General features: G+C 51.2%; 6 protein-coding genes across 6 annotated transcripts; 4 read left to right on the plus strand and 2 right to left on the minus strand.

Moving 5' to 3' along the window:
* Positions 1-2,353: 2,353 nt before the first annotated feature.
* Positions 2,354-4,196, plus strand: NECHADRAFT_88126 (uncharacterized protein; the record flags this gene model as incomplete). The annotated part of the gene is made up of 5 exons (XM_003043415.1): positions 2,354-2,489; positions 2,593-3,305; positions 3,353-3,549; positions 3,606-3,818; positions 3,869-4,196. 5 exons carry the CDS (start codon positions 2,354-2,356, stop codon positions 4,194-4,196), a joined length of 1,587 nt encoding a protein of 528 aa, XP_003043461.1.
* Positions 4,197-5,193: 997 nt separating this feature from the next.
* Positions 5,194-7,192, minus strand: NECHADRAFT_88127 (uncharacterized protein; the record flags this gene model as incomplete). Its single annotated transcript, XM_003043529.1, has 2 exons — positions 5,194-6,818; positions 6,868-7,192. 2 exons carry the CDS (start codon positions 7,190-7,192, stop codon positions 5,194-5,196), a joined length of 1,950 nt encoding a protein of 649 aa, XP_003043575.1.
* A 593-nt stretch (positions 7,193-7,785) lies between these two features.
* On the plus strand, positions 7,786-9,270 carry NECHADRAFT_54731 (uncharacterized protein; the record flags this gene model as incomplete). Its single annotated transcript, XM_003043416.1, has 3 exons — positions 7,786-8,190; positions 8,238-8,435; positions 8,485-9,270. Coding segments are annotated over 3 exons (1,389 nt in total), but the record flags the coding sequence as incomplete, so codon positions are not given.
* Positions 9,271-10,020: 750 nt separating this feature from the next.
* NECHADRAFT_4173 (uncharacterized protein) lies at positions 10,021-11,216 on the plus strand (the record flags this gene model as incomplete). Its single annotated transcript, XM_003043417.1, has 5 exons — positions 10,021-10,272; positions 10,342-10,537; positions 10,593-10,683; positions 10,740-11,110; positions 11,158-11,216. Coding segments are annotated over 5 exons (969 nt in total), but the record flags the coding sequence as incomplete, so codon positions are not given.
* A 487-nt stretch (positions 11,217-11,703) lies between these two features.
* Positions 11,704-12,939, minus strand: NECHADRAFT_106564 (uncharacterized protein; the record flags this gene model as incomplete). Its single annotated transcript, XM_003043530.1, has 1 exon — positions 11,704-12,939. One exon carries the CDS (start codon positions 12,937-12,939, stop codon positions 11,704-11,706), a length of 1,236 nt encoding a protein of 411 aa, XP_003043576.1.
* Positions 12,940-13,674: 735 nt separating this feature from the next.
* NECHADRAFT_88131 (uncharacterized protein) lies at positions 13,675-16,394 on the plus strand (the record flags this gene model as incomplete). The annotated part of the gene is made up of 2 exons (XM_003043418.1): positions 13,675-13,783; positions 13,876-16,394. 2 exons carry the CDS (start codon positions 13,675-13,677, stop codon positions 16,392-16,394), a joined length of 2,628 nt encoding a protein of 875 aa, XP_003043464.1.
* Between the last annotated feature and the right edge of the window lie 276 nt (positions 16,395-16,670).

Here is a 16,670-nt window from a genome sequence, read left to right on the forward strand (position 1 = left end):
CTCCAGATTACAGTTCAAAAGCTCAATCGGGTTCACCGAGACGCGTAGCCCCGGCACTACCGCTCCCTCAAGTGCGCGCGTTCAGAACCCGGGGCTATGGCGCAATCCGCGTCCTCGGTGCCACCAATTCCGACCCTCTTGGTTGGCCTGCCCACAACAGCAACCATGTCACAAGACAAAAGCCCACTTTCCGAATCCCCCCCTTTGGGAGTGTGACAGATTGTTGGTTATGCTTAACCCAGGAGCTCGGACTGCGGGTTGCATGCGTTCCCGCCGCTCGCGTGCTGACCTGTTCAGACACTGGGCCCGCCACGACGATTTAGGGGGGGGGCGACGTTTGCTTTTTTGCATGGCGAGTGGATTCGTTAATTCGTGAAGCTAATGCCGGCCGGCAGGAATGAGGGTCGGGATCAGGAGTCAAGATCGAGCGACGGATCGTCGCTGTTGGAAGTCGCTTCAAAGTGGAGGCCTCATTCAGATTGTGACAGCTGCATCTTTCAGCCGCGATCTAGTGCTTGAGATCACATTGATCTTTGAGGCTCTAGATATTGCGAATCTGTAGATCAGTGGCAAGATATTGCCAGACTATTGAAGTGATTATTAGTGTAGCTAGAGACCATACTTCCCTAGGGTAGGTAACGACCACGAGACCAACTCCAAGGCTGAGCCAAGGCTATCAACTCCAAAAAGTGGCTTTACCGAGCTGAAAAAAACAGACCACGTTGAATCCACGAGAGCCATTGACGAATTTGATCCAGCGCCGCGCGTTGCGCACTGGCGCCACGTTGACAGCCCGTTTGAACACACCTCCAACTCCCCGTTGAAGCCTCTTTTCTCTTTGCCAAAAACCAACCGCCCACCGGCCCGTCGAGTCTCGACTCTCTAGCCCGCCTGGGAGGCTTGGCTCAACTGCTCGCTAGCAAAAAAAACATGCGTGGGGTGGGTGACGGATTACCTCAACGTTTGTGGTGATTTGTTAACCTGGGCGTTGGGGGTCACATTGCATTAGCTATGAGACAGCGGCCTGCCGGTTCGGGCAGCTAGGGCCGGTCGCGTTAGATTCAGGCAGGGAGATGGTCTTGTAGATTTGAGGCTGAAATGGCGACATCCGAAGATGGCATGGGGGAGAGGTCATGGTACGAGGGAAAAGGGGACGGACTGTCGGGCGGGGAGTTGAATCGAGGGGGATACCCTAGCTCGTGGGACACGCAATCTTCTCGAGCTATGGACCGCGTGTGTGGGAATAATTCGGTATCTTGACGTGGGTAGCCGGCGTCTCCAACGTTGCTTGACAGGTCGCAACGGCTTCTGGGAGCGTTTCATTACTCACGGATACGACCGAAGTAACGACGATCTCTTTCTCCTTCGAGCCCATCATCTCATCAGCAAGAGCATTTCGTCATGCTCCGGAACTCGTGGAAAACGACCGACCATTCCGGCGCTAACAGGCGAGAGGGGACCACAGGGACTCCCCTTGCCCGCAGGAGGGAAAGACTGGGTCCCCACAGAATAAAGCTCGAAAATAAGGCCAATAAGCTAATCCTTAAGCTTATTCCACCGTCAAAGATCCCGGACGAGTGGACGAACCAGCTGCACCACGACCATTTCAGCAGGCCATGGTTCGATCGTTGCTTGGTTTTTCTTCTCTTGTCGCGGTAGTGACACCGGGGAGATCATCTGAGCCTGAACTTGGGTGGCAATCTCTCTTGCTGGAGAGACATCTGGTGCGACTGGACTCTCCGCGCGTGGCGCTCTAAACCAGCGTTATTTCGCTTGGCAGAGCTGGTCTCTTCACGGGCGCATGCTGCAGATCCAGCTATCGGGGAGTCTGGCCCTCCCCAAGCAGGGAACTTTCACGGGGAGTCCAGCGGGGAGTTGATCTGAGGTTTCTCTTCCTGCCCACCCTCTCGCGACGCCTCGTCGGGGAGATCGCAGGATGAAACCTTGACGATTGGAGCTTTCCCTCTACCCATGAGTCATTTAATTCTCATAGTTGCCCTCTCCCCCCACGGGCAACAAATCGGAGGCGGTAATGGCGAGTGGAGGGGACGGCGTCTTGGCCTGCGCACACTAGCCTTTTCAGCAGAACCTTGAAGCCCATCCTATCAAGACGTGGTGCTCCCGGCACTTGCTGGTATTGCGTGCTCGAATTCTGCCATGTCACCATCCCCCGCCCAGACCAAATCCAGACCGAACCGACGCACTTTGCACCCAGGCGTCTTGGCGAGAAGGCTTGGCAGTTAGCCTTGGCGATAGCTGCCAAAGTCTTGAAAAGGGCGACAGAGAACCCTTCAAACAGAATCTCTTTCATTGCATCCCAGACACACACTTGCAAACCATTCAATCGGTAATCATGGGCAAGCTCGAAAACTCGGACCCCAACCAGTTCTCCCTTCCCAGGGACGACGAGGAGGCTCTCACACTCCGCAATGATTGGAGTCCACAGGAGGAGCGCAAGGCCAAGCGCAAGTACGTTCATGCATCGGATCGTCGCTGGACCGTCGGCAAAAGCTAACAGTGGTTGAATCCAGGCTCGACCTTATCATCATGCCCCTCCTGACCCTTGGCTTCTTCTGCCTCCGTGAGCATCAGCCCTCCACGTCACTACTCCAACACCTTCTAACATCTCTCCCAATGCAGAGCTCGATCGAGGAAACATTGCCAATGCCATCACCGACAACTTCATGGAGGATGTCGGCGTCACTCAGAATCAGTTCAACGTCGGCCAGCAGATGCTCTCGCTGGGCATCGTGCTCTTCGAGATCCCCTCCAACATGATTCTCTACCGCGTCGGCCCCGGCAAGTGGCTGACCCTGCAGCTCTTCCTCTTCGGCACCGTCAGTACCTTCCAGGCTTTCCAGAACAGCTACGGCTCCTTCATCGCGACTCGATTCCTCCTCGGTATTACCGAGTCTGGCTTCATCCCCGGTGGTCTCTGGACCCTCTCGACCTGGTACACCCGCAAGGAAACTGCCAAGCGTGTCATGTTCTTCTACTTTGGTAACCAGTTCGGTCAGGCTTCCTCCAAGCTCCTGGCTTACGGTATCCTGCACATGCGCGGTGTCGGCGACAAGTCTGGTTGGTTCTGGCTGTTTGTTCTCATGGGTAGCTTCACCGTCCTGAGCGGTTTCATCCTCGGTTTCTGCCTCCCCGACTCGTTCAAGAACCCTCGCAGCACTTTCCTGCCCAACGTTAGCTTCTTCACTGAGAGGGAGCTGCACATTCTGCAGACCCGTGTCCTTCTCGATGACCCCATGAAGGGCAAGAAGAAGAAGAAGATTGGTCTGACTGCTTTCAAGAAGGCTGTGAGTACCACCTCCACCATTCTGCAATATGTCACTGACATTTTTAGTTCTCCAACTGGCGTCTCTGGGTTCACGTCATCATCACCCTCGCCAACAACGGTCCTCAGCGTGCTTTTGATACCTACTCACCTTCTATTGTCAAGAGTTTCGGTTTCGCTGGCCTCACTAGCAACGCCTTGGCCTCCGTCGGTCTCTTCCTCCAGATTCCTGTCTCTTGGACTTTCAGCTATGTCTCCGATCACTTGTGAGTCCCCCCACCATCATACGATACAAGCCTTTGCATCCACTGACACTCCACAGCAACAAGCGACCCGAGACTGTCATGGCTGGCCTGAGCATGCATTTGCTCGGTTATGTCTTTAACCGTATCTTTACTGAGCTCAGCATCCGAGGTGTCAGCTACTTTGGTGTTGTCTGGACTCAGACCTTTGGTACCTTTTCGCATCCTCTCAACATTGCCTGGATGTCGCTTGCTTGCGACGACTCTGAGGAACGAGCCCTTGCCATGGCCATGTGAGTATCTTCACCACTCTTGCATAACACACTTACTAATACAATGACAGGGTCATCATGGGTGCAAACATCGCCGGTATCTACGGTGCCCAGATCTTCCGATCCGACGATAAGCCCAAGTACCGCCGCGGCTTCACCATCAACATCGTCGTTCTCAGTGTCGGTCTCGCCCTTGCCGTCCTCCGATTCTTCGACGACAAGATCTGGCGCCGCAGCAGGGTCGCTCAAATTGAGGTTCAGCTCGCCCGCGAGAACGGAAACGACAGCAACAGCGATGAGAAGTCTGGCTCCAGGACACCTGACCACATTCCTACTCATGGTCTTGAGAAGACGTCCCCGGTTGAGCTGAACGCTGCTGCCCGGCCCACACATGGTTAATTTGACTAGACTGGATTGTTTTGGTACTTGGAACTTTCCTCTTGGAAATGTTTCTCATGGAATTGTATGAAGGAAAATGATGTCGAGTGTTTGGAAGCGTAGAGCGATGTTGTTTGCGAGATATAATGATGGAACTGCTTGAGCCGCTACACATATATGAGATATCCTACATATGCTAAAGAAGTGTTTTGCATGAAACTTTCGTTGTATTCCGAAATGTTTTGAATGAGTTTGGTTCTATCGCGACCCTTTGATGGTGACTAGAGTGCCGGCATTAGTCTTGCTTCCCAATCCTAAGTAACGTACATTTCAGCCTTCGCTCCGCACGTCTCGATACATGATCTCAGTTCAGTTTCAAGCTTTTCTTTAGAGGTGCGGCCAGAGGGCTGGGGTTTGAACGGAAACCCAACATATAATGACTCTTGTTCACAACCACGAAGCGGCTGTGAGCCTGCAAATCCACATTTCGATCACTTTGACACAATTCTCAGGTATTCTGGTACACATGAACAAATTTCTCTGAGTCTTGCCAAATCTATCAGTTGTCCCCCTCTGGTTGTATGATGCCATGATTCTGCACGACCAAACCTTGGACGCCATCCCAAATTGCAAAAAGAAGGTGTTTTGCCGTCAGCAAGACTCGAACTTGCGTTTTCAGTGCTTCAAGAGACCACAAACTGATGTACTAACCCCTATACGATGACGGCTTGCTTGTTGTTGAGGATAGCTGTGTTAACCCGTCTGGTATACGTCCTCTCTTCGGAGCCAGTTTTGGGGGCTTGCCAGATCAGGAATTCTGGTCTGTGGCTCACGTGAGGACATGAATGATCTCAGGTACGTCACAGATAATGACAACCAATTTTATGTTTCTATAATAGTTGTCTTAGCGGTTTATGAACCACCGGAACCGATATTGAGTGCTCAGAAATGAATATGGAATAGTCCCATATAACTCAAGAAAACTAAACAAGTGATGCTACCCAATCCTGGCTGGATATCACACAATACTAATGTCCGAGAACTGAGCTGTAACACCAAAGATTGCCTGGTCAAAATCCTCGTCTTCAAAGATTGCCTCGGCAATGTCCTCGGCTTTAAAAGTTCGATTAAAACCCTCGACGTCTTGATCAGTTCGACAATGACCAATCCGTTGATAGATATCTGGTGCTTCAGTGGAATGCCTTGCAAGGATAAGATAGTCAACGAAGCAACGCTCTGTTTGATGATCGTAGGGGTGCAAAATGATGGGAAGAAGAAAAAGATTGTCTTTTCCATCCCAATTTCCGGGAGATGTATCCAGATGAACCTTTGCGACGTGAGGTGCTGAGCGAATGCGAATAGAATCGGGTGGACTGTCCCATTGTGCTGGGAACAAGGCCCCATGTAATTTGACGCATCCATAGCGTACTCCGACTGTGGGATCCGCTTCTCGATTTATAGTTTCAATGGCCATAACAGACACGAGGTTGATTCTGTCCCGTATTGTTGGTCTATGTTCTATCTTGATGGAACTTTGCACAGATGCCCAAGACCATGAGGGTGCCAGATAGTCAACGGCGGCCGGCCCCGGTGTGGTTACTCTCCAGTTGAGAGTTTCGACGAACCTGGACTTCCAGAGGCCGGCGATATACTCGTCGCCCGTATTCTCTTGGAAGAGTTTTGCTATCCCTGCAAACGCCACAAGCTTATCCGTAGGCTTAGTTAGGGAGCGTTTGGAATAGTCTTCAACCAAGACCTTCCAAGTCAGAAACAGCGAGTCTGAGAACACAGTCCATTGTTCGTCTCGTCTTGGAACCACCAGTTTCGAAAGTGCATGACTGCTCTTGTCGGATTCGTGATTTGGAATACCACCCGGAAACCCTTCGCACTTGTCGTCCGTCATGCACTCCCACATTATTTGATCATGTCCAAAGGAAAGAACTCTCGGGGACAGGAAGCGCTCTTGGAAGATCCATCCCCTTGTGTGTAGTTCACTTCTGTCAAAGTGTCTCTGCCAATATTCTGTGCTCCAGATGTAAAAGTCCTCAGGAGCTTCGTCCCCATAAGCGACGTTTACAACCGCAGGACATGCTTGTTCGGGCTGTCGTGAGCGGAATAATCCTCCCTCGGGGCCCGAAGACGCCGCGGCAGCAATAGTGCAGATCGAATTTGCGTACACGTCTCGCATTACGACAGACTCTGATACCCAGTCTTGGGACGAGTCTTGAATTATGCAGAGAGCATCAATCCATACATATCGATGAGAGAAGTGTCGTGTAACGGTTATGAGGTCTTGGAACGTCTGTGGAAGGTCGGCGATGGGCTTTTCACGACGAAATTCGTCCATGTTCGACTTGAGGAGCATGATGCTTGGCTCTGTTCCCCAACGATAACTGAGGGTGATGTAGGGGGCGGGCCAATTCACGCCGTCTTCAGCAACGACACGGAGCTTCCAAGAGTCATCACCCTCTAACCCAACGTCTATCAAACGTGTGGGGAGCCATGGCTCACGTTTAGATAGCGCGCTGCATTGTGGATGTCGGACACAGCAAGATGCCAGCCAGAAAGAGGCTTGGGTTAGGCTACTCAGCGAAGAGGTTTTCTCATCCAAAAGAGGGAAGGGTCCATAGACCTTCTCGGCCACTATTCCAAAGTCAGCTCCTATAATCTTGTCCAAACTCGGGATACAGACGTCTCTTGGGCATGAGAAAAACCCCGGGAATCATGAGGTCATCATCCTCGATGTAAAGGCCAATGAGTCCGTAATCCCAGCCGAAGTAGGAGGTTGTGTATTTTACAGGTAGATCATGCTCATGATCCACAGCTTTGTTTTTGTCCCGCCTTATAACAAGACCCTGCTCGTCCAGTTTCCAGACTTCTGAGCATATGTAGCAGCCCTCCTCTACGGCTTGCCGGATAGCGTCAAGGGTCAAGTGGTGCGGTCCAGGCTCATCATTTTTGAGGGGATGACCGAGTGCATAAACGCAGGTGACGCAAAGGTAACTAGTTTTGGCCATGTTTCTCACCGAGCTCACCTCTCCGTGGGCCGTTGGTGCGATGTTTGAGCGAAGTTAGTTGTCTGACCAGAGCGGTGGGCTTCCCCAGTCTAGCTTACGTCTCTACGATCTCTCATTGGTCTGATCGTACGGGCATCCCCATTCATGAATCCTTCTCTTCGCGTTGATTGGCTGGGTTAAGCTGACGGACAAGGGGAGCGAGCATTGGTAATCTTGACTCGGACAGCTTCATCGGAACCCAATTCTTCTCCTCGCATTCCATCCCCACGATCACGTCGTCCATATGCCGGTGGCTTAGAATACGTATGCGAAATAGAGATGACGCGTGTTAAACCTGGCCAGAGACAACGCAACAGGGCCCCAAAGGTCCGGACGGGGTGCGGGACGTGCAAGTGAGTGCCCACCCTCCTCTATGCAATTGCGCCGACTGACACTTCATGCAGGAGTTGGCCCCCTGTGTTCTTCACCATGTATTTGACCAACTAATTTGTCTGGTAGTCCGAAAGGTCAAGTGTGACGAGGCTCGTCCAGCCTGCAAGAGATGTACGGCACTCAGAAGCCCACCTTGACAAGTAGCTCACCCGGTTTTAGGTACCTCGACAGGCCGGAAATGCGATGGCTATCGAGCCGACTTGGCAAATTCCGTGATTTTGCCAGCTTCTGTCGGCTCCATCTACTCCCTCACCCCCCAAGCGAGATCATTACAGTTCTTTACGGAAAAGACTCTTTCCGGGCTCCAGACCTTCTTTCCAGATGATCTATGGAATACCAAGATCCTTCAGGTGGCCCAGTCTACCGAATGCATCAGGAACGCGATCATCGCTTTGGCTTCATTCCACGAGCAATATCTCAAGCTCACCTCAACCCCACAGTCCGACTCAAAATTTGGGCTGGGTCATTACAATCTTGCCATCAGACAATCAATCTCTTCCTCGAATGAGGCATTATCACCGCCACACATACCAATACTCTCTTGTCTTATATTCGTCTGCATCGAGGTCAGTCCAAAGCCTCTCACTCCCAGATGCATGCTGACACCACCAAGGTCCTCCAAGGCAAAATTGAATCAGCCATCGCCCTCTTCAAGTACGGTAGCAAGATGATTCAACAGTATCAATCTGATATTTGCTCGATCAATCAGTTTGGAAACTGCTACCTCAACCCTCGGCTTCGTTCTGATGCTATCATGACGCTACAGCTAGCGAAAGCCTTGTTCAAACGCATTGCCGTTCAGATCTACATGGTGAGGAAACAATCATGGACGAAAGCAATGTGTGCTAACTTTGTGCCAGCTCACCGGAGATGTAGATACTGAACTTGTCATTACCTTCAAAAACACGTTTGGGGGCACGTATCCTCTCCATGATACACCCTTCAGATGCCTTGCCGAGGCACGAGAGGCGCTTCTAGACATAATCGTAGAGCAAGCCAGTCCTGGACTCAAAGGACAGGATGCTGAGCAGCTCATGTTCCATTCTGTCAAGATTAGACAGTGGGGCACTTCATTCGATACTCTGATAGCCAAGGACTACTCTGGCGAGAAACCAATAAGCGATGTTGAGCGCAGGGCCATTGCACTCTTACAAGTGTACCGGCAATATCTTGAGATCAATGTCGCCAAGTATGCCTACGGCCAAGGTGACCCCTGCTTCTGGGACCGCTTCACGGCTGAGTTTGGCAACATGATCAATAACGCCGCTATCGCGACCGGCCTTGACGGCAAGGGATCAGATCAAACTTCCAAGCCGCTTTTCCACATGGACATTGGTGTTTCTTCAATCCTCTTTTCCATAATAGCAAGATGTCGAGACCCAGCGATACGCAGAAAGGCAATCGGAATCATGCTTTCAGACAGGTCTCAGGAAGGTGTTTGGAACTCGCCGCTGGCAGCCCAAGGCGCGATCAAACTGATGGAACTCGAGGAAAGTCGAAGTGGAAAAGAAGTCAAGCGCAGTCAAGATATCCCTGAAGAAGCGAGAGTACGAACAGTGCGTTTATATTTGGAGAGTGGCAAGAGGACAGCCAAGATGGTATATGGGTTTGATCAGAGTTCTTGGGAGTGGATGATACCTTCTTAAGGGAGAGGTAAGGCTGGAGGCTAGTTGCAGCCACTTTCACAGTGACAAGCTGATATTTCTACGGTAGTCGACATTACAGCCCCAGGCTAGTGAAGCTATACAACCCGGTCAAGTCCCAGCTCGCCCCAGTGCCCGTACGAACTGACGAATCACAACGCGCCACTACCCAGATTAAAACTGCTTGCCCTGGTTCTGGCCCTTGTACCTTTGAGAAGCTGAGCCTCGTCACGGGGCTGAGCCACAATTAGGTGCTGCCTTCTATTACAATCACTTATTACGTATCTAGGCTCGTATGGTCCGTCACATTAGGATCAAACATGATGCAATCTGTTGAACGGCAGTGGATTCATCTACAACGCAATTCCTTAATTCTATAGCTTCTAATTAATCTTCAGCCATGAGCCGCGTAAGACGGTGTGTAGTTGTTTCGGGTTGGTGTGTATAAATGCAGCAACGCATCTTCTTCCTCCAATCCTCTCAACACCAGAGCAAACATTCCAAGTTTTCGTCAAGATGCGGGTTCTCGGTTCTAGCTCGGGCATGACTGCCTTTTTCGCATTTCAATTCCTCATCCATCCTCTCCTCCTCGCTCAGGCTGCCCAAGTTGTCGAGTATTCGATCAAGCGAGTTCAACCATCAACTCCTGACGGCGTTGTGCCTACCAACATCTACAACGAACAATGGATCTACACTGTAGAAAGTGAGTATACCGACATTTCTGACATCACATCAATCACTAACCTCCAAACAGTTGAAATCGGAAACCCACCGCAAAAGACTCTCGTCCAAGTCGACACAGGATCTGCCTACCTCTGGGTCAATGCAAACTGCTCCTCGGCACCTTCGGCTTTTGATCAACAAAGGTTCTGCCAAAACGTTCCTCGCTACGACCCTGGAGCCTCTAGCTCTGTTGAGGGACCTATTGGCTCTCGTACCCTGGGATACGGGTCGGGCGAAGAGGTGATTGGTGCTATTGTTGATATCTACGAAGACTCGGTTACCGTGGGCGGTATGTTCCCGATATCAACACTTGGCCGCTGATTGAAACTAATCATCGAACTAGGTGCAAAGATAAAGACCCAAAGATTTGGAGTTGCATCCAACAGCCTTGGGCTTCCAGTCGGCATCATGGGACTTGGACCTGTCTTCAACGCCACTTTCGATTTTAGGGAGCCGTACGCTTTGGTGCTGGATTCGTTGGCGGTAGACAGCATTATTGCCAGCAGAGCGTATAGCCTTGCCCTTGGATCTGCGTCGGATGATGCAGGTGAGTGCTAATCAACACCACTTTATCCCACATCTGATGACCTAACTGCATGCAGGTTCCTTGATTTTCGGTGGTTTGGATCGAGGCAAATTCTCTGGGACGCTCAAGAAAGCTCCAGTCGTCAAGAGTCGAGACGGCGGTACAAGGTGTGTATACGCCACACTACACTCTGCCAGTTTCCACTGCTAACCCCTGAATCAAGATTCACAGCCAACCTCTCGTCCATTGGAATTGACGCTGGAAACGGGACCCGTCGACAATATTCTCTGAAAGACACCAATTTCCACCTTGACAGTGGCCACACATTCTCCAAGCTAAAGGCGGACCTTGCAGAGCAAATATTCAAGGATCTAGGCGCCGAATTGGACGAGGACCTCGGCTTCTATCTCGTTGACTGCAAGGTGCGAGACCACGAAGGAGGCGTCACATTTGGATTTGGAGGTGATAAGACCATCACGGTTCCCTTCCATGAGTTTGTGTATACCGCTCAGGGTCTATGTGCAGTCGGTCTTGAGCCTATCAAGGAGGGTGAACAGCAGGTTCTTGGTGACAGCTTCCTGAGGGCGGCATACGGTTAGTCAATAAGCCGCTTGCAATGCATAGTTTGCTAACTGAATTAGTCGTCTTTGACTGGGATAATGAGAATATTCATATCGCACAAGCTGCCAACTGCAGCTCAGAGATCGTACCAATCGGTCGCGGTAGTGGCGCTGTGCCCTCAGTGGTAGGCACATGTGGCTCCAATACTACCGCTTCCACGACAGGCTCAACTACAGGATCTCCTTCTTCTGCTGGTCAGCTGCATGTTGGAAAGTGGCAGTTCGTCTGCACTTTAGCTACCCTGCTTCTCTCCTGTCTCTTTGCGGTGTAAGCATTTTGGTAGGGATGTGCATTAGGTACGAGAAGGATTGATGGATAGAGAAGTTTAGATTCATGGCATACTCCACATTGACTATTCTTTTTCTCAAGACAGTAGGGAGTAGGTAGCTATTTCTTTTTCAATTTCACAGATGCAGACAAGGAAGAACAAATGCATCGATATCCGAACCCTCATCAGAAGCACCAACTGTACTTTCCGAATCATTAACCCTGTACCTAATTGCTTCAATGTCTATTCTCTATTCTAACCTGCCCTTCCGAGTCTAACAAGACCCCAAAACGCCACTCTAAAGTCGTGAAGTCGTAACATCATAGCCGTTCGAAGCTGCCTGAGCCGCAGATTCCGTCGGCGTAGCATAAATCAGATCCTCCTCACTCTTCTGGGGCTCCAGCTGTTCAACCTCCCTCTTCGGTTCCCAGTGCACTGTTCCATACCGATACATCTCTCCAAATGTCCCCGGCCGATGATCCAAATCCTGAATCTGCTTGACAAGATCTCCCAGAGCGGGAGGCCCTCCTGCCGAGCTGTGGTAGACCTTGTACATGTGGCTCTTTTCGAGCATCTCAATGACAAACGCCTCGGCCTTTTCTCTCTTCTCCAGATCTGGTTCGTCAAGTCGCGTTGTAAACATTTCGACCTGTTTGCACCCGTCGCAGTCGGTTCTGATGGCGCCGAGGATGCCGTTCCAGATACCCTCAACCATGAAAACCTTGTTCTCAAAGAACTCGCGACCATTCCAGCCGGTGGTGACGTCGTGCAAGTTTCGCGTGCGGTCGCCGATAAGCATCTGGGAAACATAGTCGCTCATGGACTTGACCTTGTCCTCCATACCCCAGTCAGCCATGCCGTCCGCGAGTCCGATATCCTTGATGAGAGGATGGTCGTGGACGCCATCGACGTTGGTTCGACCTTGCCAAATCGCTTTGTAACCGTTGTGCCAGTTCTCGATAAATTTGCAACCCTTTCTGGCGGCAAGCATGTAGTTGCCAAAGCTTCCCCATTGCTTTCGGATCTGACCACTGATGATCCACGTAGCCATCTCGTACTGCGAGCCAGGAGCTGTGAGGGCATCCCAGAAGAGAGCATTGAGGTGTGTGTGAAGCATGTTTCCGACATCCATCCAGACACCACCGTGCTCAAACAACAGAGGCAAACGCACAAGATCAGCAGCATGCTGAGGAGCATGTCTACCATCCATGGCCTTGTTGACAAAGCACTCAGGAAACCATTCCTCGCCAACGTAATTGTAGATGTTGTTTGGTGAATCATCCAGAAGGTCGACAATGCGCACAGTCCATGAAGGTCCAAGGCGTCGCACCCAATTCATGACGGTGCAGCGGTAGCTCGGGTACATCTTGTCGATTCCCTTGTCCCAAAACGCCCAAACATTCTTCTCAGAAGTAATGGGCTGGAACGATTGAAGTTGGGCAATGATGTCTTGATCGGATCTCAGATCAAGAAGCTGCCGGGGAATCTCGCGGAGACCAGTAGCCGATTTGGGAATTTGGAATTCAGACTTCATTGTGATGTGAATAGTGAATGAGTTGTAGGAGATAAAGTTGTTGTATGGTGTTGAATCTCTCGTTTGCAGGCGCAAATCGTCTTTTTATCTTTTCATCTCTTCCGTTTTGGGAAAATGATTCATAGTGAGACGACCGCCACTAAATCCACTTGGTGCGCCTTGGCCATGGGCTGTGTCATGGCTTGTAAACGCGCATTGCTTCTGCTCAATTGCCAAACGACGTTTATCTTGATGTTGGAGAGAGTTTTCAGATAGCTCAATACGATTCATATCCACGTGACACTGGGCAGTACCGTTGCATTCGATATCGAATGCACTGCTGCCTGGTCGATTCCTTCGTTTGCCAAGGCTTGCACTTAGCCGAGGACTCCTCTCCCCTGTAACTTGCCTATTCTACTCGCGGCAATTGAAACATCCTTACTATTATCCTCTTTCCCTCTGATGTAAAACGTAAATATCCTGTTTGTATCATGCGCAGCTACTCTATTGGTTCATAGCCATCATCACCAAATGCCAGTCAACATCAGCCTCTGTAAACACGCCAGGTAAACGCCTCAGCTGAGCAGCCTGCATGCTCTCAAACACAACGCTGACTCGGGTCGATCTTATTCCCTTTTCCGTCAGTCTCCACCAAAATCTCACTGTCTCATCGCCTGTTTCATCTCACGCCATAAGGGCTGGCTGTTCATCTTCAACCTTTATCTCCTCAACAGCTGAAACATACACACATCTCACATGGATAACGATCCTATTGAGCCCTTGCGGGCTGACGCTGGTCCCAGCGATGATCCCGCGATTATCAATGAAGCCATCACTCGAGCTCGTATCGAGCGTTTCCAGAAGAGTACCCGTCCACGAACTGAAGAGATCTTGAAAGAAAAAGGCGAGTGCACTTGACTTGGATCACCCATGCCAAACCACTGACTCGAGAACCAGGTCACGATATCAGCAAGTACAACTTTGACGACTTGCCCGAGGCGGCGCATCAAGCCCGCGAAGACCGCTTCATCGAGTGTGTTAAGACCTTACTCGACCTTGCCCTTGGAGAGGATACAGCACTTCCACAGCACAGCCCCAAGGATTCCAAGAAAGATGATGAGCCGGACGCCTCTGAAGATTCTCTCTACTCGACCGTTCCTCTCGACATTTCTCCGTTCTGTGGCTCGGTGCGCCTCCTGGAACTCTTACCTGCAACAAGTCCAGATGCACCAATTTGCGCCAACCTCAAATGTCCCAGAAACTTGCCGGGGTTGCCCAAGTACGAGGCTCTCTCATACGTACGGGGCTCACCTGAGCCAGTGTGCGCCATCACAGTCAACGACCATCAGGTCATGATCAACTCGAACCTCCACGACGCCCTGAAGTATCTCCGTCGAGCAGAAACCTCACGAATCCTGTGGGTGGACCAGATATGCATCAACCAGCAAGACACAATCGAAAAGTCCCACCAGGTAGCTCGCATGGGAGACATCTATCGCAAGGCCACCGACGTCGTCATCTTTCTCGGCCCTCCCACTGCACCTCTCACCTTCTTCATGGACGCGTTGGCCAACAAACGCCTCATCGATCTCCAAGATGAACCTTTGTCTGAGCCAGGCAGCATCTTGCAACTGGCAGTCGAAGCCGTCTGCGCCTTTTGCTCGAACCCATGGTGGACACGACTCTGGGTGCAACAGGAATTCTACCTCGCCAATGGCGACCCTCTGTGGTTCTGTGGAGATCTATCAGCTCGCACCTCTCAGATCCAAGAAGAGCTTGGTCGACTCCGCAAGGACTTTCTCGATCACCGTACTGAGCTAGAAGACCGAGGTATCCCAGACCTAAGCCTGGAATACGCGTTTAATAATCTCTTTCCCATGGTCCTGGAACAACTATCCCAGCGGTCCAACTCCAGAGGTCCTCGTCGACCAAGGGACAATGGAAAGGGTACTTACCAGCCAAAGAATCGCCTCCATATCCTTCCATCTATGCTGTACGCACAATTGGACAGAATTGCCTCAGATCCGCGGGATTATGTCTATGGCGTTCGAGATCTCATGGGACCAGTGTTCAGCCAAACAGTTCTTCCAGACTATTCGAAGAGTGCCGGGTATGCATTTGAACTACTGGCTGCATGGCTTCTTCTTGTAGAATCCTGGGCTGACATGTTCTGGCACTACCCTTCTCGACCACCCACCTCCGCTGATGATCCCGTTGCTCCATCATGGGTCCCAGACTTTTCTCGTCGGTCTCACAAGCCGGTCTTTGAGCCTACTCCGGCTGACGCAAACCCCAGCAAGGGTCCTCGACACGTCAGCTGTGCTATTGTCGACCGGGTACTGCACATCCAAGGACGGGATCTCGGTACAGTCAACAGCATTGTTTTGCTGCCCGCTGATAACAGCCTCGCCTTGATTAACGAGCTTTGGCGATTTGACAACCAGCACAACGACCTATCCACGGCATTTGCCAGGCTTGGCCTCGTCGCCAGACAACCCTCCTCTTCCTTCTACTGGGCCCTGGACCAGTTGACTGGCGTCGATCAAGCAGCATCAACTCGTACTCGGCTGAATTTCCAGTTGGACGTTGCTGTCCTGTTCAACATTCTCGAGGAAGAATACGACAAAGTGAGGCGAGACATTGACGCAAACCCACTGGTGGGCGAGTCCTCCGAAGACGACGATGAATCAGAGAACGCCTCTTTGTATTTTCGCAACATGCGGCTATCCGGCATGTTCACCTTCCTCAGAGATAAAGCTCTCGGAGACTTTGCAGGTTCCTGCATGTTTGACTACGCGAACCTGGTATCCCAGTTACAGGTCCTCGCGTTCCAGACTCAGCAAGAGACAGAAGACTTGGCGCAGCAGTTGTTCGGGATCGAAGAAGCACAAGAGGAGAGTTTGCCGGAGATGCAACCTTTCTGCCTCGCCCTGGCTCGTCAACTATATACTGGCGTTCACGATGAAGAGATACAGGACTGCGTGGTTCGTATCCTGCGCATTGCGAGAGTGTTCCATGAGGTTTGTCAACACCGATGGAGCAAACTCACACTTGAACCCGAGGCAACCAGAGATGAGAAGTCGACAGAACATGACGCCCTGGTGGAAGAATTGACCAACATGTCGCGGGACAAGTTACGCAACCTGGACCACGTGTTGCCTAAATGGGACCAGGAAGTGAACCCGCTGCAGGCTCTCCTAGACAGAAGAAGCGTTACGTGCGAAGGACGGGGCTTATTCCGGACTTCCAACGACAAGATGGGCCTCTCGTGCCCTGGCGTTGAAGGTATCGCAGTGGGTCAGAGGATTGTGATGCTCGAGGGCCCTAAATTCCCCATGATCATCTGCCCGACCCCATCCCCATCGTCTGACAAGCACAGATACGGAAAGATGACCGGACATGCCATGGTTGAGGGAGTCGAGGCGAGCAGCGAGGGATCGCCCAAGGCAAAGTTCAAGATGTTCAGAATAGTTTGAGCCGTAGCTAGTCAGGAAATACCCAGATTGTAAACACACTCCTTATAACTCCCGAGTCATGTTCCTCGCCTAGGACTGCAAGTAATGCCTTTCCAGCCATGTGTAAAGTGGATATGTGACAAACATGTCTACGAATCATATCGATCGACACTCTTCAGCCTAGAAGGTCCAGCCGAGGCATGTTCAGGGGTCCCTGCAAATTAGCAATGCGCTGTCAAGGAGCTAACACAAAGAAGCGCAACGACTAACGCTATCTGTTAACAAACCATCCAGCCA

The sequence above is a fragment of the Fusarium vanettenii genome (genome assembly GCF_000151355.1).
Source record: "Fusarium vanettenii 77-13-4 chromosome 13 genomic scaffold NECHAsca_28_chr13_5_0, whole genome shotgun sequence".
In the NCBI taxonomy this organism is placed as follows: domain Eukaryota; kingdom Fungi; phylum Ascomycota; class Sordariomycetes; order Hypocreales; family Nectriaceae; genus Fusarium; species Fusarium vanettenii.